This window comes from Phaethon lepturus, unplaced genomic scaffold, assembly GCF_000687285.1.
Source record: "Phaethon lepturus isolate BGI_N335 unplaced genomic scaffold, ASM68728v1 scaffold16064, whole genome shotgun sequence".
NCBI classification, from domain to species: Eukaryota; Metazoa; Chordata; class Aves; order Phaethontiformes; family Phaethontidae; genus Phaethon; species Phaethon lepturus.
Window position 1 is genome coordinate 39,402 of NW_010534314.1, and position 27,477 is coordinate 66,878.

General features: G+C 37.2%; 1 protein-coding gene across 1 annotated transcript; it reads right to left on the minus strand.

The window, feature by feature from the left end:
- Positions 1 to 2,783: 2,783 nt before the first annotated feature.
- FAM91A1 (family with sequence similarity 91, member A1) lies at positions 2,784 to 27,477 on the minus strand (the record flags this gene model as incomplete). The annotated part of the gene is made up of 23 exons (XM_010285493.1): positions 2,784 to 2,960; positions 4,271 to 4,340; positions 5,323 to 5,446; positions 5,730 to 5,837; positions 6,350 to 6,499; positions 7,818 to 7,890; positions 8,799 to 8,912; positions 11,966 to 12,100; positions 12,559 to 12,707; positions 13,400 to 13,532; positions 14,298 to 14,384; positions 14,589 to 14,701; positions 15,106 to 15,224; positions 16,131 to 16,243; positions 16,339 to 16,377; positions 17,068 to 17,174; positions 18,259 to 18,321; positions 21,259 to 21,349; positions 22,418 to 22,531; positions 23,764 to 23,831; positions 25,562 to 25,619; positions 26,521 to 26,672; positions 27,393 to 27,477. Coding segments are annotated over 23 exons (2,442 nt in total), but the record flags the coding sequence as incomplete, so codon positions are not given.

A 27,477-nucleotide genomic window follows, 5' to 3' on the forward strand; every position in this document is an offset into this window, starting at 1 on the left:
AAAATAAAGGAAAATTTGAGAATACGGGAAAAGAAAAAAGAACTGTGAAATAGTAAGTCATGATCAAAAAACTCGAAAACAAACATAACTCACTTTCTAGCTGGCTCCTGAACATCTTCAGGTATATCCATCTAGAATGAACACTACTTGGGTTGTGCCAGAGCACAAATCCAACCTCTCTTCTGCAAGTTAAAAATCTTGCTGAAGACAGAAACTTAAAACAGCTTTACAAAGTGTAATGCATGTGATTTTCCCCACTGTCAATAAAACTACCTGAAGAAAAAAGAAATTGATTTAATTTGTCTTTATTTGCAATACAATATAAAATAATTTTGGTATGAAGATCTTTGAGATCTTATTTTTTACACCACATTTAAAACAAAAGTCACATAGTTTGAGTAAAGTCTCTGGACCATCCCAAGCACTGTAGCTGTGGTCGAGTTTCAGGTATTTTATGGACTTCTTTGGTTGCAATCTGTTCAGTAAACTTCAGATATGTAGACTTGAACATTTAAGCTCCTAAACTAGTGTTGAAGCACCTAAATTAGAGTGGCTTGAGTTCTAAAAAACTGCAACATATCTGGAATTCTCTCCATTAACTGTAAGATTTATGGGTATTAAACAACTCTGAAGAGCAGAAACTTCACTTTAGACAACCTAATAACAAAGGGTATCCTTCACTTAGTAACACTGAAGAGTACGCAGTGAGAATGAGAAATTTTCATCCAATGTCAAACTTCCATACAACTTGCGCTATCATCACTTTATGTACTAGTATAGACAGTGCATGGCAAAATTCAATACAATACACCGAACTAGCTCATCTACTACAGCTCACTGTAGCACTTTAAGTAACATCTATAGTACTAAAAGTGTAAGCCACCACCTACTGCTTAGTTCTTCTACAGTGCTAGATATTGGCTTAATCTCCACATTACAATTCTCACAGTAAATGTTTCCTCTCTTGTTTCTAGCAGATTAGCATCCAGTTCCTCTTTGATTTCTTTCAAAGGAAATAAGGCAACTTAAAAAAAACACTATGGAGAGTATGCATACCCAGTACAAAAGTCACTGTAGTGTAAATGATCGACTTTATACAGCTCTGTAATATACACAGAATACTAAATACAGCTGCTGTTGGTAAAATACAAAAACAAAACAGATGTAAGAAAGCAGCACTGAGCAAACTGAAGTACTACAGACTTCCAGTTTCTTAAAGCACAAGTTCCACACTTACACTTCAGGAATGTATATAAAGCAAAGGAAAAAGAGAACAGTAGAATTTTCACAGTTGTAACTGAAGCCACTGCATTATCCTGGTATGCCTGTATATATCATGGTATGTCTGTCCTTTTCAAATTCCTGTCATTTTTTTTTCTTACAGCCACACAGAACACGATACAAGCCCAAATGTTGCCATTTTTCTCCTCGCTGTTGTCCAGCATCATCTATGCCACAGATTCTTGGTCCATTAGGTATTGTAGGCTATTAAGGAAAGGATGGTTAAGTCTCATTTTTAATTATGACTATTTAAAACAAGGCAGTTCCAGTAAAGAGAGTTGCCAGGGTACTTTAGACAGCTGAGTTAAAAGTATTAACATTTCACATCTCTTGTTCTCCTCACGTGCTAAATAGGACAGACTTTAAGGTGGGAAAAAGTTCTTAATGCCTAATATAAACAAAGTGATATCATGCTACATAAAATCATCCCCTACAAATAGAGCCAGAACATGATTTTAGATGAAACAACTCACTGTTGATGTTTGTCATAATCAGCAGCTAATGGTTCAAGAAAAACAGATTCAGAGAAGCCTCTGCCAACACATCCCCTGCTGTTACCTTCCTTTGCTAATGACTGTCACGTGAAAAATCAAAAGCTCTGTTCTTTCCAACGTCAATTAACAGGGCAGATCTAGTTATCTGCCTTAAACTCAACTTCTGACATCAGGAGTTTTCCCACAGAAGTCACCACCACTTCAAACAACGAGGGACTAACTCCCAGTGTGATCAAATCTCAGACACTCCTGGTTTCATACAAAGATGAATCCATTATCATGAAGCCACCCATGAACAGAGCAGATCACTTGAAGTGAAGCCCTTCCACAATTCCACACCTCCATTGAATTCTGCCAGAGATGAAAGTGCACCACTCATCTTCAAAGGGGCCTTAAGTCTTCAGCGGACCTTTGAGTTTGCACTAGCTCAGCCCTCAAAATCAAATCTCTTCCCATTGTACTGATTTGTCAAGGCCTCAGTGATAAGCTGAGCTACAGAATTCAACAATTCTTAATGCCCCGTATCACCATGGTAATTTTTTTTTTTTAACCAGTATCACTGAGCTTTCAGTGGAAGAGCCAAATCTCTTACCTTTATACAGAAAGATTTTCAGTAATACAGTACAAAACTAAACAGAATTTATGTCTGAGTAACGAACATAGAAAACTACTATTGCAATTTTGTGGTGACAGCATAGAAATTTAACAATCATCAGAAAGCCTAGAAAGGGTGTGTTTAGTTATAAAAGAAAGATTGTCTCAAGATAAAAATAGTGCTGACAGCTAAAAAGCTCTCTGTTGCAGCAAGATATGCAGTAATGAGTAACAAGGTCTAGACAGTTTAAGCATTTCCCCAATACTGCAACACAACACATTTTTGTAACACTACTTTTACACGGGTTATGCTGCAGCAACAGTACACTTCTTAGTGGTTGGCACTAGGAATTAACCGTAATAGAAGAAGGCATTTAGTGATCAATGCATCAGAATCCCTATTTGACCTGTTCCTTAGGTGTGGTTGAAAAAAACTGAAGAAGGGGACCACCCGTTCCATTCAGATAATACACCTTCTTTGAACATGAGATTCTTGGCAGGAAGTGGAACACCCATATCTGCAGAAACAGGCTGCAAATGTGAACTTGAAGAACCAGCATCATGGAGCTGATCCAGTGTTGAAACGCCTTCCTAAAAGTAAAGGAAGAAAAAAAAAAATAGTGTCTTAAAAACTAGACAAACAATGAAGGATTTAACAGGTAGAATACGATAGGCTAATCTAATCTGCAAATACACTTAGCATTTCTGAAGTGTGTTACTTTAATCCAGTAAATACCAAAACATTATGGAAGCAAAAACAGAATAAACAAGAGAAAGCATGAAATAAGCATACAGTTGCTCAGTTGCATCTATGCATGCATTATTTGGGTTCCAAGAAACCTACAGGGAAGCCTGAGGCTTAAAATCAAAGGGAAGACCTAGCAAAATGAATGTAAAGGTATAAAAATCTTCAGGACAGCTATCATACTGCTATTTATCCCATACTGTGCTAAGAGCTATGTATATATTTGGCACATGGAGGCACTGATCTGACCACATTTTGTGTAGTTTTATTTCCCAGAAGTTTGGTTTATCTCAGCTTAAAAATCACTTCACCTTCTTTTTTTCTCTATATAAAGATAATCATCAAGAAAAGCGTATCTCAGGGGTAACATTTAAGTGATTAGGACAAGAGTCACTTGAGACTCTTTCACAGATGGTTTCAAGGCTTCTAACCTACTGGGAATCTCAAAGTTCTCATAAGGAAGCCGTTTCAGGGTCACACCATCCATAACAACTACCTGGTTAAGTAACCTGCAAGTTCCTTACCCTACAGAAAAGATAGAAATTTAGAGAAAAGTATCGTAAGACATCAGCAGCTAACCAGATTCCATGTTACATGTGGACATGCCTTGCTAGCATACACGTCCGTGCAGAATTATAGCAGGCTACAGACCTGGCATTCCTCCTTGCTTGCTACACAAAACCTCTATTCTCTATCTATGTTCTTTAAAAAAATCCTCACAGAGTATACAGTTTTACATATTTCTACTCATTAAACACCAAGTTCTAGAGTATCTTAGGACAAGTGCAAAATAATAACTGGTATGAAACACATGTTCATGTATTTTTATTTTCCTAAGGGAACACAGTTAACTTCAGACACAGATAAATCCTCAAAAGATTAGCATATCCATGGTTTGCAGTAAATCTCCCTAACATATCTAAAAAGCAACCAAGTAACCAGCAGAGTCACTGTGTAAATAAGGCTAGAAAAGGAATAAAGAAGTGTTCACTTTTGCTACCAGGTTGATAGTGCTCTTAGTAACAGTTACCATTTAAAGAAAAAGCAAATGAAACAAACCATATACGTTTCCATACACCCAAGAATGGAAAGTAGGAGGGTAAAAACGGATGCCAGACCATACAGAATGATTTACATCTGGGTTATTACTCCTTACCTGGAATGAATGAACAAAATTAAGGACCTGAAGAGACAGCTTTCTACTGGAATGTAAGAGTTTTTGAAGGCTGTCAAAAAAAAAAAAAAAAAAAGAAGCAGCTATGTCCAAGGTGCACAAATTTTTACTAGTAAAGTACCACCATAGGAACTTGCCCACAAGTAACTCCAGTAGTACCTATCATCATGTGACAAAGTTAACTTGATAATACTGTTGTCACTGAAGAGGTGCTGGACTCATCTGCTCTTGAGTCTAGTCAGCTAAATGCTATTTTCCCCACCATTTACACCATGCTAAAGTGAAACTATTGCAATTGAAAAGTGTTATTTTACATAAGATATATAATATATTAGACTTCATCATGTCACATTCTTATGTAGGACAGTCTGGTAACATGACTTTTAAGCAGCAGATTAGTGACACACTGTTAAAAAGCATGTCAACTACTATAATAAAATACTTAAGCCATGTTTTCAAGCAGCCTTATTTTAGGAACAATGCCATAGGGAAAAAAAAAATCCCATTGTTTGAGAGAGTAATCTTTCATAAAAAAGAAAGCTAAAGTAAAAAGCAGAAGATGGCTTGATCAAAAGCCATGATTAAATTTATCAAATAAAAAACCAATAGCAAAGAAAATTTCCACAAGAGCTAGATGTATTTTACATCAAAGCATTACCAACAAGCTTCACCCCCCGAACTGTTAGGAGAAGGAAAGAAAGCCTGTGCCAGGCTAGGAAGGTGAAAATGAGTAGGATGGCACCCAAATTTACTTTTTTTTCCCTCTGTTCAGACAGTTTACTACAATTAATTTTCACCTTGCAGAAACTATAAAAACAACCTAATCTTTACCACAACTAAGGACTACAAGATTGTACATTATAGCTAGTATCTATGAGCCAAAAAGCCACCCCACACACTAGAATTAGGTACTCAATGAAATTTAGATGAGTTCTGCTCCTATAGTCATCAAGTTGTAGGTATCGTTTTTTGCAGAAGCTCTGGACATAACACATACAACCTGTTAAACCTGTAGCTGATAAACTACAGCTCACCTTTCTTTTCTACATAATCCATGAGTGGCAATTTTTCTGCAGACTTTCTGATTCAACTCAGAGCTGAAGAGTGGAATGCCAAAGCATAATTCCAGGGGAACCCATTCTAGTTCTGTTGTAGGTACTGCAGAAAGAAAACCAAGAGACAACCAAGTGTTAAGAAAAGATGAAACAAGAATATTGATCCCAGAATCAGTTATCTCAGATCAGGATCCATCGGACAGTTCATATTTTTTAAGACAGTTCAGTTACTGAACTGCTTAAAGATTGAAGGGAATCTGAATTCAAGCGGAGTAACAGTTAGTGTTGCACTTGTTCCAGACAATAATCAATGTGTTCCAATCCTTAAAAACAAGATATCTCATTGGACTGAAAATGTTTAGTCAAGCCATTTGTGATGTTTTTACCTTCAAGGCTTTGCTTGACTGCAGAATCCATTGAGGTTTCTTCTATTACCATCTCAAATGATTCTGTGCTCCCATTTACATCAGATCCTGATGTTAGCTCAGCCTCTCCTAAAGGTAAAGTAATTCTTACATAAACATGTAAATGAATATAAGTTTAGTTACCACCTGATGTAAGGAACATGACACAAGTTTTGCCAAAAGACCATGCAGCTATAAAACTGGAGGAAGGGATATGGAGAAACACAGGGCCTGACTCTTTTTAGGACCAGTCATGTAGAGATCCTCAACACACTTATGAAAGATTAAGTTCTAGCTTATAAAAGTGACACAATTTACTTAGAGTATTTTGAAATGACTCTTTTATTTTTTTTCTTCTGACGACTGTTCTAGTCCAGTCTTTTTTCAGCCTGTAATTGCCATTTCTGAGCTAGTCACAGAAAAGAATTAGGAAGCAAGCCTACTGCAAATAGTTTTACACTCAAAATGGGTTCCTATCTGTGTTGGATAGTATTTCATAGAGTTCCAAATCAGAGAGTCTAATCCTTTGTTCACCGTTGCTAAAGTGGTTGTATGCAAAATTAAGGCAACACAGACAAGACAGACAATTATTGGTAACCAACCTCTTCCATCAGAAGCATCGCTGAGCTTTCTGTTAGCATGGCGACTTGAAGGATTCAACATCGTGACATAGCCACAAAAATGCTGCAAGTCAACTTTGTTTCTCAGTATTTTTAAAGCTGTATGAATGCCCATGTTCACACGAGAGAAGTCTAGTAGAAAACAACACATAGTCCAGCTTACTTTACAAGAAGCCTCCTGCATAACCATATAGTTCATCTCTAGGCCAGGCTAAGTTTTTTATCTGGATTTCTCTCTCTTGTAATGCTCCATCTTAGTGATCACAGTGGTAGAGCTGGGATAACACATCACAGAATCATTAGGTCGGAAAGGACCTTTCATCAAGTCCAACCGTTAAGTGATAACGTAAGTGCTAACAGTCTTCCCACACCAAGCCCTAACTGGTATTTTATAGTACAGTAAAAGACACAAGGAGAAAGAAAAATACAAACAGAAAATGACCTCTCTCTCACACACAGACACATACAGACAACAGAGATAGCAAGGTTCAGCTAGGAATCAGATGCCCAGCTCTTTCAGTGCCAGAATCTTTTATGACAAATTCAACGCAAGATACATTTTCCATATACCTGAAATCTTGAAGAATTAGAATACAGTATTAGAGGTTAACAAGGAGTTTCAACATTGAGTTGTTCATGCTAGAACTTAGAGAGTCTGCCTTCAAGATTTTTCACCTAGCATCAAGTCAGAAGAAAGCATACATCCCAGAGAGAGCAAATAGAAAAGTAACTCATTCTGAACCTAGCAAAAACTAAACTAGGAAGTTAGCTTTACTTCTAGCTGGCCCAGATTTTTCTTAGTAGCTTAAAGAATTTTATATTTCATATCTGGAAAGTCATACTTTTACAACAGCTCTCAGTTGGGAAGGCTATGGCCTCAACTACGCAAAGCTTATGTCCCACTCATCAAGGAGTATTTCAGAACATGTTAATTCCTGCCTTTCAAAATCAGTAGGGCTAGGCAGACTTTGAAGGAATAGGAGATTTTGCTAAAAAAGCTCTTCTTAGGGAAAAAAACCTCCACAATAGTTCCTAGTGCTACTAATCAAGATAAGTTTGTTCAGTTTCAGTCTCACCCATCTCACAGTTAAGAGATGCTGAATAGAATACACGGAAGATTTATTTATGCAGTTAATAAATATGCTAGTTAATAAGCAAGTATGCACAAAGAAAGATTCTGAGGTGTTTGTGGAAGTTACTTCTTTATATCTGTGCTAGAAGAGAGGACAGAAAACACATTTTAGTTATGACAGAGAAGATAGGAGAAGACCATATCTCTAAGCTCAGAACAGACTTTCAACCATTTAAATACTTTCACTTTTCTCATCTAACTTCTCATAAGCACAAGAAAATTTGTATTAAAAGTATTATTGTAACCCTACTGCACAAGGTAATGTGCCAGAAAATTGAATACAGTGATGTACAGATTACATTGAATACAGTCAGTTACCTCCCTGCTGCTCAGCTTCATCAAATGGGAAAGGTATGTGCATTGTTTCCCCCACTCCGTGCATGCCATGCCCCTGAACATGAAGAAATTAAATTAGGAACAAAAAAATATACTCATCAGCATAGCTTTGTCCTACTTGTGCTCCCTTTTAAGCAGTGCCAGTCAAGTTGATGAAACAAATGAGCAGATCATTAAAGTTCTTGCTTAGCTGAAGTAAGTAATTAAATTAAATACCCCGTCTTTCCTCCTAAAATGCATCTGAGTAAACTCATTGAAGTTAAATTCCTCCTGTGAAGAGGAGCAATTTTTCTCTCAAATTACTAGTTAAAAACAGATTTCATAATTGCCAAGCACTTCTGGAGCAAAATGGAGTTTCCATGCCTAAAAACAGACCATTTTTGAGCAGTCAAGGCTGTCACAAGTGGGCCTTTAAGAATGTGTAATCTTACGTTTGTCACATTATTAAACATCTATGTATTTGAATGATTAATCTTGAGAGTTCAGCTGAACTGATGGAACAGAAGAGGAAGCTATTTTACTTCTCGCAAGAAGACAAACCCACTCTATTTCTGCTGTTTGTGATGAAGAACATATTTTGCTATTATTTACTGCAAGAGCTGAATAGCAAGCATTGTGGAAAAAGTGCATTTCTACAGCAACAGTTCATACTCCCAGCTACCTTAAAGCACTACTGTTTAAAAAGCTTGTGGGCTCTTCACTTTCATTTCAACTTCCTATATCCCCAACAATCTCATAAATCTACATCTCATTTTTAGCTAGCAAAACTCTATTGTATCTGCTCATAATACCGTAATGCATATCTAACACGCATTCAGTTTAAAACCCATGTCTGGCTACAGAAGTTAAATTTTCAAGCTCTTGGCAAAAGTGTAGCTCTCCTACATTGTTTGCCTCTACCACATAACAGCTTAACTCAAAAAATTATACATGTTTTCATAATTTATACAGAGCACTCTGTACCTGAATTAAAACAGCAGAATGTGTTAAAGCATCATTCAACATCGTGAGCACATTTGAAGTAGGAACTACTCCTGGGTCATGACCCCAAGACGTTATTAGTAAGCGATCATAACCCTAGAAGAGAGAAATTAAGAGTATTTACAGTTGTAATGGACTACCCAGGCACATAAAGTGAAATACTAGAGTTAAGCATTAGCATATTATTGCAATCAGGAAGTTACCACAGGTAACTACAACTTTATAGAGTTATACTTTGTACCAAGGATCACTTGTGTTCATATTCCTAGTAAAGACAGAATTTTGCCAACCTCAAAGTTAAGATGCTATTTTGAACAGGAGTGTCACCTATTCTAGCAGAACTATGCAGCCATTGCAGCAGCCTCCTAGCAAATAGCAGATGAAAATAACCCCACATAAATTTAAAAGCAAAATATAAGCTAGATAAACTAACATCGCCAAAAGAGAATGAAGATGTATCAAGTCCCAAAATACCTGCCCCAGGGGGAGGGACAGAAAGACAAGAACACTGACTAGGAAGTAATTGCCTAGTTTCTCAGTTTTCAAGATTTAATTCCCTTGCATCTCCGTACGATTTCTAGAAATGTCTTGATAGTTCTCTACAAAAATGACACTGCAAAACAGTAGCAGGACAGAAGCATTCACATATGCACTCAGGGAAAAAAAGCTCCAATAAGCTTGTGATAGCGCAGAATGTGAGATCATTTAGTACAAAGCAAACACAACCTACCAGCACACTGAGATTAAAGCAGTATCGAAATTTTCCAAGGCCACCACACTCAACGCTTTTTGCTAATAAAAAGTATACAACCCATACATTTACTGGTAGTTTAAGCTAATGACAGGCTAAGGTTTGAATCAAGCTCATCATCACTGGCCTTACAAAATGCCTTCTGCTCTAGAAGCCTTGATTCAATTAATCCTATGTTATCTTAAATTAAGTCTTAGAAGTATCAACAAAATTTTTGCAATCAGAAAGGGAAAGGACACATGAAAGAGGTTTGAGGAATGGAAAATACATCTACAAATCCTAGAGCTAGAAATGACTGCTGATTTAGGTACACCTAAGAATACACATCCCTCCCTGAAAGTCTCCATATCATGCTAATATATTTAGCTCCTCAAGTATTATATAGAGCTCCTCAACTCACCTGGGGGTGCTAGTTGACAGCCAGCTGAACATAAACCCGCAGTATGCCCAGGTGGCTAAGACTACCAACAGCATCCTGGCCTCTATCAGAAATAGTGTGGCCAGCAGGAGTAGGGAAGTGATTGTGCCCCTGTACTCAGCACTGGCGAGGCTGCACCTTGAATCCTGTGTTCAGTTTTGGGCCCCTCACTACAAGAAGGATGCTGAAGTGCTGGAGCGTGTCCAAAGAAGGGCAATGAAGCTGGTGAGGGGTCTGGAGCACAAGTCTTATGAGGAGCGGCTGAGGGAACTGGGGTTGTTTAGTCTGGAGAAGAGGAGGTTGAGGGGAGACCTTATCGCTTCTCTACAACTGAAAGGGGGTGTGGTGAGGTGGATGTTGGTCTCTTCTCCCAAGTAACTAGCAATAGGATGAGAGGAAATGGCCTCAAGTTGCACCAGATGAGGTTTAGACTGGATATTAGGAAAAATTTCTTCACTGAGTGGTCAAGCATTGGAACAGGCTGCCCAGGGAGGTGGTGGAGCCACCATCTCTGGAAGTGTTCAAAAAAACATGTGGATGTGGCGCTTTGGGACATGGTTTAGGGGGCATGATGGTGTTGGGTTAACGGTTGGACTTGATGATCTCAAAGGTCCTTTCCAACCTTAATGATTCTGTGATTCTGTATCTACTCAGAACGATGACACGAAAACTGTAGAGGCCTTTGCAATTCTAAATTTAACAATATTCTTTTTTGAATTCCATTGTGAGCAGCAAGACCCAAACACTGCTAAGCATCTGGGGCATTTCAAATCAAAGTCAATAGATACAATGATTTTTGGTTCAGTCAAGTTTAGAAGTTGCCATGGCCACTTTCACCTGGGTTTGCCTAGTATACTGAAAACCTAACAGTGCTCCTTTGTGGCACATTTGCCCTTATTACCATCTCAGGGACACAATGGAAGAAGGCAGCATCCGAAGTTTTTCAGGCATGAGTTGACCACCTGCGCTGTTTTGTGAGACTCCTTGCCAAAGTACTGTATGGATGATAAAAAGTTAAGTGGATTGAAGGCTGTTAAGGAATTTGGGAGAGCAACTGATCACTGCAGAGACAAGAATTCCAGTCACAACCTCTATATACACAAAAATCACATACAGCTCAGGAAGTTCCAGACCAGAGCATGGGGAGGGATCGAAAGGTTTTAAGAGGAAGTATAACACATTGTGCTTATTCTTCCTATTTCCAGCCACTGTTAGAGACAGGCTACTGGGCTAGGAGACCTTTTGTCCAACCTAGCACAACCTTTATTAAATTATTCTGCTATTTAAATTGCAGGGAGAGTTACAGCCTAGAATTTCAAAGTCTCTATCACAGATTTCTACAGCAGACAAACTGAAAGTGATCACCTTAGTCGTCTTCTAAACCAGGCAAAGTTGTATATCACAGAATCATTAAGGTTGGAAAAGACCTTTAAGATCAAGTCCAACCGCCAACCCACCACCACCATGCGCAGTAAATCATGTCCTCAAGTGCCATGTCTACACGTTTTTTGAATGCGTGTGATGGTGACTCCACTGGGCAGCCTGTTCCAATGTTTGACCATGCTCTCAGTAAAGAGATTTTTCCTAATATCCAGAGGTGTCCTTTCTTAGATGATACTAGAAAAAGTATGGTCTCTATCTTTTGATATAGCTCTTCTATATCTTTGTAACACACTCTAAGGATGGGCTTACAAACATACATTCACAATGACTGCAGTACCACATTTTACACTAAAATTGAAAGGGGTGGCATCAAATACACCGAAGTTACATTGTGACAAAACAGACATAAGTAGCATTCCCTTTTTCAGAACCTAGAAAGAAAACAAACTAAGATGCTACATAAAACTTACTTCTAGAAAAGGTACATCATCTACAATGAATTATACCTCTGTCTTCAGCTGTTATCCGTGAATAGTCTACAACATATCTTTGAAACATTTAGAAAAGGAAGGGAGAATAAATCTATACATACACTACCTGAAAAATGTCTGGAAGTTTTCGAAGACGTGTTCCTTTAGAGAGCAACAAAGAGGGTGGCCCTTGTCCAGTTATGTGGTAAATATACAGTTTGAACCAAACTGAACTGACTTCTGGTATTGCAGGTCCAATATGCTGAAGAGAGATTCAAGAAATTAGAAAGAACCTAATACTGCAACTGTCATATGTACAGATATCATCTAAGAATCAACATTTTTAAAGAAATATAAATCTAGTTTTGTAGCACAGGAGTTCAAATGTATTATTCTGCTACTGATGATGTTCTAGGTACTTAGTCCAGTATTGCAAGATTCTTTACAGAAAGGTGATAGTAAGGTATTTTCTATGAATATAAATTCAAGAACAAAGTATCTGTCATTGATTCTCATTTATGAACAATTTACCTGTTTAAACTAAGTATTCACATTTTCCCTCACTAAACACTTTTTTCTTTTTAGATGAATGGCAATACTATTCTACATGCTAATTCAGTCTCTTCAAAAGGGACATCTAACACATGTATCCAAAACAAAGCTATTAAGAAAATATTATATTACTAGATACTGTGAGGAAAAACCCCAGTATTTTTTCACCTGGGGAGTACAGCTGCTGATAGGTCGAATTTCATTGGTAAGTGGTGCCATGGAAACCAGCAGAGTATAATTTTTGTTGAGCACTCTGCTGCAGGTAGCTGGATCCAAGCCAAGCAAACTCTCACATCGCAAGAGGTCCAAGGGAAACCCTATGTTGAAAATGTAAGATTCTTAAATTATCACTTAAGATGGAACATACAAACCAAAATATGAGTTCAGATTTTCCATTCTTCCTGCTAAGCCATAAATCCAATATTTTCCACAACGAAGTTTTAAATTGAGGTGAATTTTAATAAATCTGTACATAATTTTAGCAATTCCAGTCACACAGGGGTGTCTGGCACAGAACTACAGCTTGCTCCTCACCAACTAGCTGATCCCAGGAATTAAGCAAAGAGGTGCTGAGGAAGTTAGGTAAGATTTAAAAAAAATAAAAATATAATAATATTAATCTATCCCCATTAGAAGAATACACTCCCTTTCATGACTTGAAAAAATGTTTCTTTGACTGAACAACTCCGAATAAACAGTGACTCCATCATGGCTGCCAGAAGCACATAATTTGAAACCAATCTCTTCCTCAAGTTCAACTTGACTTGCCATCATTATGCTTTAATCTGTTGCTTTGGATGTTAAGTCCAAGCCTTGGCAACCAAATCTGTCATTCAACAGGCAAACCCAGTAATACAGGCTCAAAGGATGATGAAAAAGTGACTTTTTGTCTTCAAAATATTTTTAAACAAGTAGGACATAGATTGTTTTCTGAAACAGCAGCTTAATCAGAAAGCCATGGCAGATAAGTAAACAAACTTAGAACGATTTCATCAAGTGTTCACAGTACCGTTATTTGGTTGATCAGGCTGTACAGCTTGTGCCCCTAGGTCTTTATTATGCCGCAAAAAGAGTATCGTGTTTCTCAGTGTAAGTGCATGATCGAAGTACCGCTGGGCTTCCCCTTCACCTGTGCTTTGAACCTAAAGAAGAAACAAATTAAATGCATACAAGTGGCATGTTGTTTCCACAAGCATCAATTACACAAAAAGAAAGATTAACAAATTAGCATATTAAAGCTTTGTAATTGAGTAACAACCCTGTAGCTTATATGCAAAGGTGATTTACAGCAACTATTAAATGAAAAGCAAGTCTTGGCCATGCTAGTCAGTCAAAAAGTACACAAAGACAACATCTATAAATCAGAACTACGACTCAGTCTTTAGGTAAAAGGATTTATAGGTCTAGTCATCCTGATAGGTACAAAAGGATACAGCAATTAACAGCAGTCCTCCTACATTGTTGTCCTTCTGGAATTATCTTCAAAAGGCAGATAGGTTAAACATTCCAGCACATAATGGTCAAATTTTCCTACAAAAATTATGTGCAGTCTCTCATAAATATTAGCACTTTACTAAAAATAAACTGATTTCCATTGAAAAACCCTGATGCAGGTGTGTGTACACACAGACTCAGGCAAACGTAGTTCATGGAATCACTTTGCTCACCAGACTCACCACATTCATATACATGCAGAGTGTGTCCCTTCAAGTCACTAGAAGTATAAGTGTTGTGAATAAAAAAAAATATCTTAACTGAACCACCTAGGTTCAGTATGATAAGGTGTTTTTTCTTATCATTGTATTGCTAAATAATCAGTTTTACACAACGAAAATACTGGGGGGTTTTGCCCCTTTACAATTCAAGTGTTGAAAAAGCATTTGGTCAAATATGTAACAGATTATTACCTTTTCCAGCTCCACTAGGAAGCTGTCAAGACTCTCATCTGACAGCTTCCCAACTTCAAACATAGTGACTGCATGACTTTTCAAGTTCTGGAACAACAAAACAAAACTGTCTTAATTCTTTGAGAATTGAATGGGCAAGTAAAAGTTTCATTAAGCAAAAACATTTCTTAAAAAAGAAACAATACAGCAGTTTTTTTAAAATTAGTTACAGCTGTATTATATTGAAGTCAAAGTATTTTAAAGCTCTACATGTTTATTGATGGCATAATACATTGAACAATTTTGACATACTGGTGAAAGATTTCCCATCATTAAAAAGGCAGTGAGAGTAGAATCAAACAGGAAGGCAATACGCTTTGTGTGTCCACTAGACAGATTCAGGCTGCTCACGCTGGCTGTTTCAGCTAATAGAGAATAAAAAGAAAATATATGATCACATTTGTTTTATTTAAAAATAATCAAGTTTAAGTCAAATCTATTAAAATAAAAAATAAAAAAGAAAAAAGAAAAAAGCATTAGTTATTCCCACATTGAGTGGAGCAGAATTCCCTTATAACTACTAAACTACTGATACAGTTTGTATCTTTACACCAATTGATACCCATAATACAGATCAGCCTCATCTTCAGAAAAAAGCTACTTGGCTAAAGAATTTTAAACCAAGAAGTAGACACCACTTCTCCATATGAAAAAATGAAGTCTACACAATCTGTGTTTCACTTGTTTCTAGACCCTTTACAGTCTATGGCACTCTAGAAATATAAAAACAATTGATCCTAATGTATTAAGATTTACTGTTAGTGCTAACCTGGATCATCTTGACTGTTGGTATCTGTATCTGTGGCTGATGACCCAGCTTCCTGTATAGGACTTCTGTTTTCCCCACTGTCCCATGAAAGCAGCATCTTTTGAGGGTCCAAAGTACTCCTATTAATGTGAATTAAAAACCATATCTATTGGTCACTGTAGCACTAGAGAAATATCTCTGCCTTCCAGTGCTAGTAGTCCATGTATAGGCATACCCAATACATGCCTTTCAATACTTCTAAGCCCTAAACCAGTCAAGCTTGATATCCCTCAGAGTCCTGCTTTAGCTTCAGCAGAAAAGTTTATTTGGAGGTTTGAAAATACCACATTTTGAAAAAGAGATCTAAAAAAAAATATCAAACCACTATTGCTGAAGAAGAATCCAATGAAAAAAATCTAATTCACTTTGTTCTCACAGTCTGAATTAGCACTAAAGAAAACTCAGGCATGGCTGTTGTTTTAAATGGCTTAATAGAATTTGAACGAAAAGTGCCTGACCATTCTTAATTAATGTAACTTGGCACTCCAGCATGGAGAACCCTTTGTTGACTGGCATTAACATCAGTTTCCCAGGATTTCCTATAGATATACATGTATGTAAGAGTGTAAACGACAGAGCTGCAATGGTACCTGATAGCAAGCAAGCAAACCTTACGTACATATCCACTGACAGCAGTGCCAACAGACATTGTCTCTGCACTAGCACAGCAACAGCTGTTATTTCTGACCCCAGGAGTTTAAAGCAAATGTATACTTGCCTGCTTCAAAAGTGAGCATTTAAAGGTCAAAAAGCCAGCACTAAGTAACAGCAACAAAAGTAGTCCATTGAACTTACAGAGTACATTACCACCCCTTATCCTCAGATTAAAAAGAGGATGAGGTACTCATGATATACATTAGAAAGCCAAGGGAGATTTGTTGTTCCAGAAGTCAAAGAAAGCAATCAATAGCTTTTCAATCAGATTTTGGTGCTAGCTTTCTCTTCAATGAGAAAAATAAGCCTTGTGAAAGAAGGGAGACACTTACTTCAGTCTGTTTACCGAAGGAACGTTCTTCCATGATGGATGAAGATTATCCAGGTTTATTACTTGGCCTTTTTTATGCGCAAAGCCTAACCGACAATACATGGACACAGCATTCTGAAGAAACACAATAAGGAATTGCTATATGAATCCAGGTTGCAAGGCAGTGAACTTTCCACATCAAGTTCAACAGATGCATCATACACACTTACCTTTACTAAAGATAAGTCAATCTCTAGGACATTTGCAAGCTAAAAAAAAAAAATCAACAATACAGTATTAACACACAATTCATCACTTGTGGGCTTCGGCATCTTTTTGTTGGCTTGCTTTATTTTGAAACCCAGCCTGTACTGGTAGAAACAATTTTGGCTTCATTGAAAGGGATGAAAAAAAGGGGACAAAGTCTCATAATTGTCCCACTTGAAACCAGGCAAAAGAAATATGAAGTTATCTTCCACTGTGTAATTCCTAGGTTAATCATGTATATCAGAAGACACACAAAGACGAAAACAAATCCTGGATATATTTAACGGGTATTTTTCAGGTGCTTATTCACCATGTTTTGTGAATAAGACCTTATGAAAACATAATTATCATATTAAAATTATAAATACTATGCAAAAGTTGCATTCCTACTTTAAGCCAACACTCTGCATGTCTTCACTGCCAAAGAAAAAAATTATTTTTTTAATTTCACACTAGCAAAACAGACTCTGTTCCAGTTCTAGATAAAATAGTCTACATTAGTCACCCCTGTACAAATTCATTCCAGCTGATGGAATTGGTTCACTGAATTGAAGGTACTCCTTCAAGCCTGAAGGACCATAAAAGTTACATTCAACATAGAAGAAACAGGTTGGATCTTAAGCCTGGCAATAGCTCTAAATAAAATCACTTGATATCGACCCATATCCTGATGCAGGGTAAGTTTTACTTACCTCTGCCACATTAGTGTGTTCATCTATTGAAACAAATATCTTGTACAGGAGTGTTTCAAAGTAATCACCTTGCACTCTGTTCATCACAAAACCTTCAAGTGGTGGCACTAAAAAGAACAGTGACTTGCAAAATTACAATTTTGTAACTTCATTAAATTGAAACTGCATAAAAAAGGCAAAATAGATTTATATTTATTAAGTTTTCAAAGTACTTGTAATTTGGAGGATTTCCCAGTCACAAAGAATAAAAGCTTAAAGATAGTTACATGGTATATAAAATTCTCACACTCCTTAAGAAAAAAATAATGTTGTCAATGTGTTTTCTTATAAAAACTAAAGCCACTCTACCTTGCATTGTAGCCTTGCAGTCTCCAGCTCATCCACTACAGATAATTTTCAGTCACCCAGACCATAAAATGATTTTGTAATGTGGATGGAGATTAAATCATGGCTTTAATGATTTAAAAAACAGAAAGTGGGGCCACAGAAAACCCACCCCACACACATGATCCAGAGCTGAGACTTCCAAAGCTATCATCTAAGCAGTAACTCTCTTGTACTTAGAGGACTTTCACTTAACTGAGCTCTACTACAGCAATGACAGGTATTTCTGCATGACCAGGCTCCAAACGATTAATGCCTTTGCAGATTATACCGAATTCAGAAACCCCCAAGACCTAGCATAGAATAATGAGTTGTTCAAAGGGCAGCCATATGCTGTGCTAGTTTATGCTCCTACATAGTCCCCAGACACAGCGCATAACTATAATTGAGGTGACAACACTATGAAGGATGGAACAGATAGCTATAAAAAAGTTGCATCTGTAGAAAATCGGAGTGAAAAACCCATGTCCTTTTGGTAAGGCAACTACATTTCTCTATACTATTCTTCCTTTTCATTACAGACATGTAGGAGGGTACATATTAATTCATGCCACGACTCTTTAAAACAATCTCATCTTACCTAAATATGTAAACAAAATAACATAAAAATTCAAGTTGAAATAAATCCTACATAGAAAAAAATGTTTTAATAAGGTTGAAAACATTTAGTCAGGAAAAAAATTTCACAGCTCACATGTTTTGTTTAAACAAACTCATGCATACAGACAAGCAGCTTCCAAGACAACTACAGGATAACGGAAATGAAACCAAGAAAACACAGGTATAATGCCATTAATATTTACTTACCTGCTATACAGCTGTCATCAGATATTGGTACATCAAGGTAAATAAATCCTTTGTTATACAAACCTTTACAAATAAAAGCACATCATTTTAGAAAAAAACATTTTCCAGAGTACTAATGATACAAAGTAGACTTCCCCATCAGCCAATTCAGAACTTAAAGTAATTTTACCTAATAGCCTCTGCAGTAGAATATTACTTTGCAATGCATGGACCAACCAACTGCATCTACTGTTAAAACGTGTCACTCTAAACCAAGCTATTTACCTGCAGTCTGATGGAGCTCTACAAGTACTCTCAGGACAATCGACCACAGTAGAATGACCACAGATTGAAGCCGCAACATTTGACAAAGATGAGTGTGCCTTTGCCTAAGTGTTAACTTAGTTTTCAGCATCATCACTGTACTGTCAAGAGGTAGTTTTTCTATCCTGAATTAGTTTTGGCAGCTGAGGATGCTGGCTATATTTTGGTTCTCCCTTAACTCAGGCTGGAACTCACACACTTCATAGCAAGGATACAAACTAAATCACATCAGTTCTGATGGTCCTCACATGTCCTTCCTACTCATCTTCACAGAAAGTCTTTTTTATACAACTGCAAAAATAAATGCTGGGACACTTCATCAGCAAAGCTGCAGCAGATACAGATGGACATTATATACAATAAAGACAGTAATATGGTAGATTTTTAAATGACACTTCCCCACATGAAGTTGATTTGAGCACTAGGCATCGCAACTGAGTTCTGCAGAGTAGATAATCCAAGGCGAACTTTTTAAGGAAGGGCAAAACATTTCAGCATGGTTATCTTTAGACTCTAAATAGTAAAGCATAAAGCTAAATTACACTGTATAAAATAAGCCAAATCTATTGTCATTTGTTCCTTTGGTGTTATCCAAGATCACTCCATCTACACCATATTCATTACAGCAGGAAAGAAGCGTACCAACAACCCTCAGGTGAAACGTTATTAAACACCTAAAGTAGAATTGTCAGGATGTTTCACACACACACACAGAGCTCAGCCCAGCTATAGCGTATGTGTATATACATATCTCAATATTGTATCTAGTAAAATTACTACTCCCAATCACATCTTAAATAAAATACCTGCATTGAAACAACAACTAACCTGAATTCATGCTGAAACAACTGCTGTTCGGCATGGGCAGTAACACACACTCAGCTATGCAAACTGATGTGCATCAACAAACCAGCTTTAATGGATCAGGATGACATTACAAGCCATCAACATGCTAAGGGTGCTTTTCACTGTCTCTCCTCCATATTCAACTCTCATAGCTGATACATCCTTACTTACTGTACCTGAAATGTATTGATGGCATCATAATTTGGACTAAACAGTCCTCTTTCCCCATAAAATCACATCCTACTGGCAGTCCATTACATTAATCATCTGTACATTCATTTTCCACCCATGAGTTAGGGTAGAAAGTTACATTAAATCCTTCTAAACCTACTAAACCTGAACAGTAACCCCCTCCACGAGCAACACCAGGCCATGAAGGGATTGAGAACAGCCCTGCCAAGAAGGACTTGGGGGTCCTGGGGACTGAGCTGGCAATGTGTGCTCACAGCCCAGAAGGCCAACCTTGCTGATTGCAAGATGCTGGACTGCATCCAAAGCAGCGTGGCCAGCAGGTCAAGGGAGGCAATTCTGCCCCTCGCCTCCCCTCTGGTGAGACCCCACCCAGAGTCCTGCGTCCAGCTCTGGAGCCCTCAGCACAGGAAAGACATGGACCTGTTGGAGCGGAGCCAGGGGAGAACACAAAAATGATCCAAGGGATGGAACAGCTCTCCTGTGAGGACAGGCTGAGAGAGTTGAGGGTGTTCGGCCTGGAGAAGAGAAGGCTCCAGGGAGACATTATCACAGCCTTCCAGTACTTAAAGGGGGACTCTAAGAAAGATGGGGACATATGTTTTTAGCAGGGCCTGTTGCAATAAGACAAGGGGTAATGGTTTTAAACTAAGAGGGTAGATTTCGACTAGAGATAAGGAAGACATTTTTGACAATGAGGGTGGTGAAACACTGGCACAGGTTGCCCAGAGAGGTGATAGATGCCCCATCCCTGGCAACATTCCAGGTCAGGTTGGACAGGGCGCTGAGCAACATCCTCTAGATGAAGATGTCCCTGCTCACTGCAGCAGATTGGACTAGATGACTTTTAAAGGTCCCTTCCAACCCAAAGATTCTATGATCCTATGTATAGAGAAAGATCATGACATGTTTGCAGAATTTGAATTTTCTTAAGCCCCTATACTGTTTCAGATCTACTCCAGAGCTTGAATTTCACCTACCTTTTTGGTTTTTTTATCATTTTGCTCTGCTTCAGTAACAGGCAGTGGAATTCTGCCTCAATTTCTTATGAAAACCACAGTACACAGGTTCGATTGCTTATAGTAAGCCAAGCATTTACAGACAGACTTCTCAAGGAGTTCATCAATGAATTTGTACTCCCTTCCCTAATATGATTTGTCTATATCTAATACTTACACTGAAATGTGGACACATATGCACACCATTTTTCAGTGATAGTTGCAGACCTTTGAGAAACAAGACAGCCTATTGAATTTAAGCCCCATTTTTATGGTGTTCTAACAGTACAAAATCACAAAAACTCTCCTTCTTTGAAAAGCAAGGAGTGAAGTTTTACCACCCAGGATTACCAACTCTGACATTTTTAATTTTAGTTTCTCTTATCCTCATCTACATCCACGTGCCCCACAATCTTTACTGACAGTTTCTAATGAAAGAATTTGTTGAATCAAAGAATAACAGAGCAACAGCTGCTAATGGCTCACCATTAATCCATTTACAAGATCTAGACTGCAGTCTGTACATGCTCTTGAGTATTTTCTTCTGCTTCCTCTTATGCTTCAGCTGTCTGCATCCCCTTTTATTCCTAGTTTTCAGACACTACTCTCAGAATTTATTAAGCAAGATATACAAACGGAAAAAGAATGTTCATGAAAAACTTACTGTGAACTACACTGAAGTCTAATGAACCAGCAAGCTGTGGACCTGAATCAATTATCTTGTCAATAGCAGACTTCTCCGATGTAGTACATATCTAGGTAAAAGAAATCATGTCAGTCTTTTGTAGAAATGAGTCTATACAACTTATGTAATACCACTCAGAAAAATCCCAAATATGACTGATTTGGGGCTGAAATAAGTAATACAAGAATACAGGAAGTAACCCATATTCTTAATCAAAATATTTGCACTGAAGAATTTACTGCAGCTCCTGTTAAAGTCTTAAAATTTTTTAACTCTTTTCACCACATAAAATTATGCATGCTCTAGGAATGGTACTTAATTGCACAGGTGTTTGGCAAGTGAAGTCCACAGTATAATAGATTTGCTCTTTGTAACTTCCAAACTGAGTGTTCAGCCACACAACTGAAACCATTCTAGAAAGAGGTCCATTACAATAACAAAGTAATGTGCTTCAGGTTAACTCTGAGTTGATGGAATGTCAGAATATAAATAGCCACTGCCAAAGATATTCCAAATAGTAGCCAAAAAGAGATTCCATCACTGCTTTAAATATGTTCCAATCTAAACAAATGACTTACATAGAAGGTATTAAATTCAGATCATATGACTAGCTGACTGTAAAAAGAAACTGTGGGAATAGAAGCAGAATGAGGATGAAACATTAAGTCAGCTCACAAGTTTTTCATGTGCAAACTGAAAATAATAAGACTACACAAGGAGCAGAAACAATGAAGGTATATATCAAATAATGTCCACTAACATTCTGATTCTAATTATACTGACGGTGAGGATTCAGTCAACACTGAACTGTCAGGGCTTAAATACAAAATTTAAGAAAACATACTTTGTTTTGTGTTCCCTACAAAGCACATTATAATACACATTAGTTACTACAGATTGGTTGACGCAAAACCGCCTCAGCACCGTACATAGTGCAGAAAGTAAAAAGAAGGGAGAGGGAAGAATGTGTCAACAAAGAAAACATCACAATTTCCATTAGTTCCAACCTCTATTTCCACAAAAGAGTTGTTACAAACCTGCAACGTTATCTTTGGGTACTCTACACAAAAGGAGGCCCCTGTTTTCAGAGACTATCACTATTCAATCAAAATTAAAAATGCAATCCATATTAAAATACCTTGATGTCATCCTCAGTGATGTAGCCAGACTGCACGACCCACCACGCTTCTATAGCGATCTCCACAGGTTTCACGGGTAACAGATCATGAGCAGTTTTCCTTCTGAAAAATTTCTGCAGTGGTACAATCCATTTGAGATAGTAATAAAGAGCACTTCACATGTCCAGACAGCCATTTACCTTTATATAAACTGATTTTTATAAACATCCATTTTTAAGTATATTATATTCAGACTAGACACACACAAATACTTTAGTAAAAGTCCTTTAGTAAAAGTTTCCCTCCTCTCTCAAATCACTGAAAATGGGAAGGAAAAAAAATTATTTACATCTGATACTGTTAAGTCTTCCCATAAACCCGTATTTTCATCCACATTGTATGTGTCACTAATCAAAAAAACACACTATTCAAACACATTAGGATCAAGTCCAAATTTAAACTATTTATGACATTTTCTAATGTGAACAGGTAAGAGCGCAGCAAAGTACAAAAATGTTTTTTTTTTAAAAGAAGTTCAATTTAAAAAAAAAAATTAGGAACATATTTTATTTACTTTAAAGGATAAAGTACCCCACATTCTCAATAAGAATGATGCTAAAAAAGTACAGTGAATGTCAGTCTAAGAAAACTGGAGGATACTTTTTATTTATAGACCTAAGTAGCTTCTCATCCTTTATACAGCCATTACATTCTGGTTCACTCTACCAGCTTCATATTTTGGTAAGCACACTTTTGGTCGCAAGAGCTCTGTGAAGCTACTGTAAGAGCACTTATGAGTTTCCTAAAGAAAGGAACTGTTGCAAACTGAAGGGCTTACTTCTGCCACCAGTCATTACAACATTTGCCACATGTGCTGTTCACATACAAGGATGCCTGCTCAGACTCATTACCATTGTCTTAGAGAAAAACATACATACTACAAAAATTTACACCTAGATGGAGGACTGTCCCAGAATAAACTATGATCTCAACTGCACCCATAGAAACATGGAACAATTCTTCCAGAACCAGTATCATTATTCCATGTTTACATTGGCCAGGAGACATTAGTTATCTGGTGCCATAGAGTAAATATAGCTCTGAAAAATGTAAGATTTTAAAAAACAAAACAAAAAAAAAACACCAAACAAAAAAAAAAATCAAACATGTATCTTTTTCTTTAGTACACTTCAATTTTAAATTAAAAAGCTTATTAACTTCAGGAAATACAATATTATTAGCAATACACTATGTCACACTCAATTAGCCACACTATTAAACTAACCAGGCTCATGAAATTATTCCATTTTTCATTTCCTATGAAATAATGGGGGGGGTGGGGGGGTGGAATTAAAGACAAACTTACTTTTGAAGACCTACATTGGTTCATTAGATCTATATACTGGTTCCTTCCTATACCAAGAAGTCTTAGACCTGAAAAATAAAGTAAGGTTTTCTTTCTCTTAAGATAAGTTTCAGCTGAAGATACATAAAACATTATTCAAAGAATCAGACATACTTCTATAAAAATATTTTTAATTACTCTTTCTTCCCAAAATAAAAAGATAGTTATGGGAGTTAAATTCAGTTCTAACTGAATTTGACAGAAAACCATGTGTATCTAAAACCAGAATCCATCCCCAGTCATTTACTCTGTACAGGTCTAAAAAAAAAAACAACACCAAACAAAACAACCACAAAAACCATATCACTCAAGTCACAGGCAGCAGGGAATAATCCAACCCCCTTCTCTCCTACACTCACATCACCAGGAAATAACTGTGCTTCAAATTAGCAGGACTAAAGTTTTACCAGATTTTGGTCGATAGTTTTTCTTTCCCCTAACAAAGCCCATCCCATACACTGGATTTAGAACTCTAAACTAAGAATTAGAGCACAAAAGGCCACATAAGTCTCTAAGGAAGATCATTAAGATATATTTGAGTTAAAATTAATCAAAATTTAATTCTATAATTTCTAGCCTTCAACCATTAAGGAACTATGAACAGATACTGGAAAACTACTCAGTTTTAAGCCATATTCTGTCTCAGTTTTTACTCCAACTTTCTAGTTTGACACTAGTTTTTAAGATAAAATGTTAATAAAGATATTTAACTTAATTATACCACAGTCACTGACCTGCAGATGCTGCTGAAGTAACACAATTGCAAGGGGTGGGGGGGACACAACCAAACAACAACAACAACAAACCAACTACACAAACCAACACAACAGGGAAGCCTTTCCTCTCCTCATACTCCTGACCACTCTAGATGTCCAACAAGCTATGCAGCCACTGAGGAAAAAAGTTTTCCCTTATCTATTTCCCCAGTGTGAACATTATTATGCGGCAGATTAGTACAGTTAACTGACAATATCCTTTTAAGAAACAAAAATAACTGTTTTCAAAAGCTGTAGGCTACTCATCACCTGACTACACACTATCCTTAAACATTCATACCAGAGGTGAGGAATGAAGTCTTCCGCTATAAATAACCTTTCAGTGGCAGGTTTGATTAACACCCTCCCTATGCCAGTAGTTTACATTTTGCTCTGTAAGACTTATCAACAGGCTATTGCTCTTACTCTGTTCTCCCCCACCAGGTTCAACATTTTTGCTTTCCTGATCTCCCCATCCCATACCCACAACAGTCTAATATAAAGCAGGATAAAACATTGGGCACATCCAAGAGTGTCGTAAAACACCAGCTTCTCTCTCTTTTCTGATACATCATCCCTCAACCCACACTGATGCTAATTTAAAGGAACATCAACAGCTTTTCAGTGTCTTACTAAAGCTTTCTGCCCAACATAGGCCAAAAAGCGCACTAGGAAAGGACCGGCTGCTCAGCTTGCTGATGCACAACAGCCGGTAAGACTTTCCGCCCAGAAGTCCAAGCAAACAGGAATGCAATACAAGGAAGGACAGAAGCTGCACAAGGTTTTGCACATGCCTAGCTGTACTCAAACTAGCCCATTCCCATGCTGACCATATGAACAGAACTCTATATGGAGAGCATATGCTCCTTAATATCACTATTTAAATGTTTCCACACCTTCACTCACATGCTTATGTTCAAGCAAACAGATGCCCGCAAAGCAGTTTTCAGAAGCTCCTTATTTTCACTTCATTGAAAGCAGAAATGCAAATAGGCAATACTCACAGTCAGCAGCAGTGAAGTTGGGTAATGAATCATAGCTTTTTTCACTGTTCATTATATCCTTAAAAAGACAAGAACACTTAGTTGCAACAAGAAAGTCATTGTTTCAGAGAAGCTGGTCCAAAATTCTGCCTGCCTTTTTTTTTTTTTTTTAAAGAACAAAATGAAATTAGAACGAATCTATTAAATCAGTTACCTTATCAAACTTGCCAGTTACTTGATTAATCATTACACAATAAATTAAATAAATAAAAAACGAGACTCCTGTTTGATGTAAGCTTTGCAAAGAAAAATGCTGATAGGAAGAATAATAAAATGCTGTATCTGTCTTCAAAAAAAAAAACAGCACACGGAATTGCTAACAGTAATAACCAAGTAAGCTAACAACTAATCTGTTATGTCTGCAATCACTATACACAAGATTAAAAAAAGCACTTCCAATATCCAATGAAAATAAAAGAAGACTGCAAGAGTGCTGACAGAAAACAGAACCATCTTCCTTCTCATAAAAAAGGATCATGCTTCAAGTTTTTAAAAAGCTTCTAATATGGTTAAGTGTCCTTTTGAAAAAGAAAGAAAAGAAAATAACCATTCAAATGTACTCATTTTTAGAAACGGTAACTCTTCTTGTTTCATTTTGTAACAGAATGAATTTTTTTTTTTTTTTTTTTTACAGTTTGAAGTCACAAATCTCAAACATCAAAAGAGAAAGACTGGCCTCAGAGTGAGTGTCACCACAGCTCCACATGACAAAGTCCAGCTCTTGAAAGGCTAACAGGAGCAGAAGGGAAAAAACTGCAGGTACTAGTTATTCTCTAGAAACTTTCCTTACTATTTCCTTCCTTGTTAGCAGACCCTACCCAAAACCAAACCACATGACAGTGCCTCATATGCATTACAGGGCCATTATCAACATCTCTAGGACAGAAAACAGCCTATCCTCACCATAGTTTTGTACTCACCTCCATTATGCCCGTGTAATAGGAAAATGGTGTTACCCTCAGACCTTTTACCATGATGTCAGACAAATGATAAGGATACAACATGAGATGCTCTCGACTGTATTTTAACAGATCCTCATAATATTTACGTTCATCTTTCTTGACATGCTTAACTACAAGGAAATGAAAAAAAGTTATACTGTTCTACTATATTCAGTTTGGAAAAAAAATGTTACAACAACAGGATTAGAAATAGTATAATGGCAACTGACAGAAAACTAAAAACAAAATAAAGGAGTGGTGCAGGGTATTCGGCATCCAAGGATTTCTACATATGATACAAGTTCTCAGAGCCTTTAAGGATGACACTAGAACAGAGAAGATTTATTAGGAATTACCTAATAGTTACCAGGAAGTGGCCCACTAAGACAGAACTCATGCAGGCTGTAGAAAACAATCTTTCAATTAGTGAAACTATTATCTACTTTGGGAAGACGAATGGATGCAGTCAGTGGAAAAAAAAAAACTGGAAGTCTCCAAACAAATCATAGCCAATAGCTCATGTGTGTCAGGGCTACTGTCAGCATCTCATCTAATGACAGGCTTTATTTTATTAGTCAAACCCTCTCTTAACATCTTGGAAAAGGGAAGCATAACTACAGCAGGAAAAAAAACCTGCCAAGTCAGTAACCTTATAGAGTGCTTCACTAGAAAAGCTGCAAAATGGACTCAAAAGTCAAGACTTTCCTTGATGTTTTATCATTTAAAAGTATTTATTTTCAGGGATGGACAGACCTTTGAACAGGTCTAGTTCCTGCAGTTTTACAGTAAAGACAAGCTTCCACACAGAAGAATCAGGTAGCAATTAGAAGTTACTTAGCTTCTTTACTCACCTAAGTTATTCCGGTATCGTAACTGATTGCGGATGCTGTAGAGTACGACCTGCCTTTCATATTCTCTCTGAGAGTTTCCAAGACC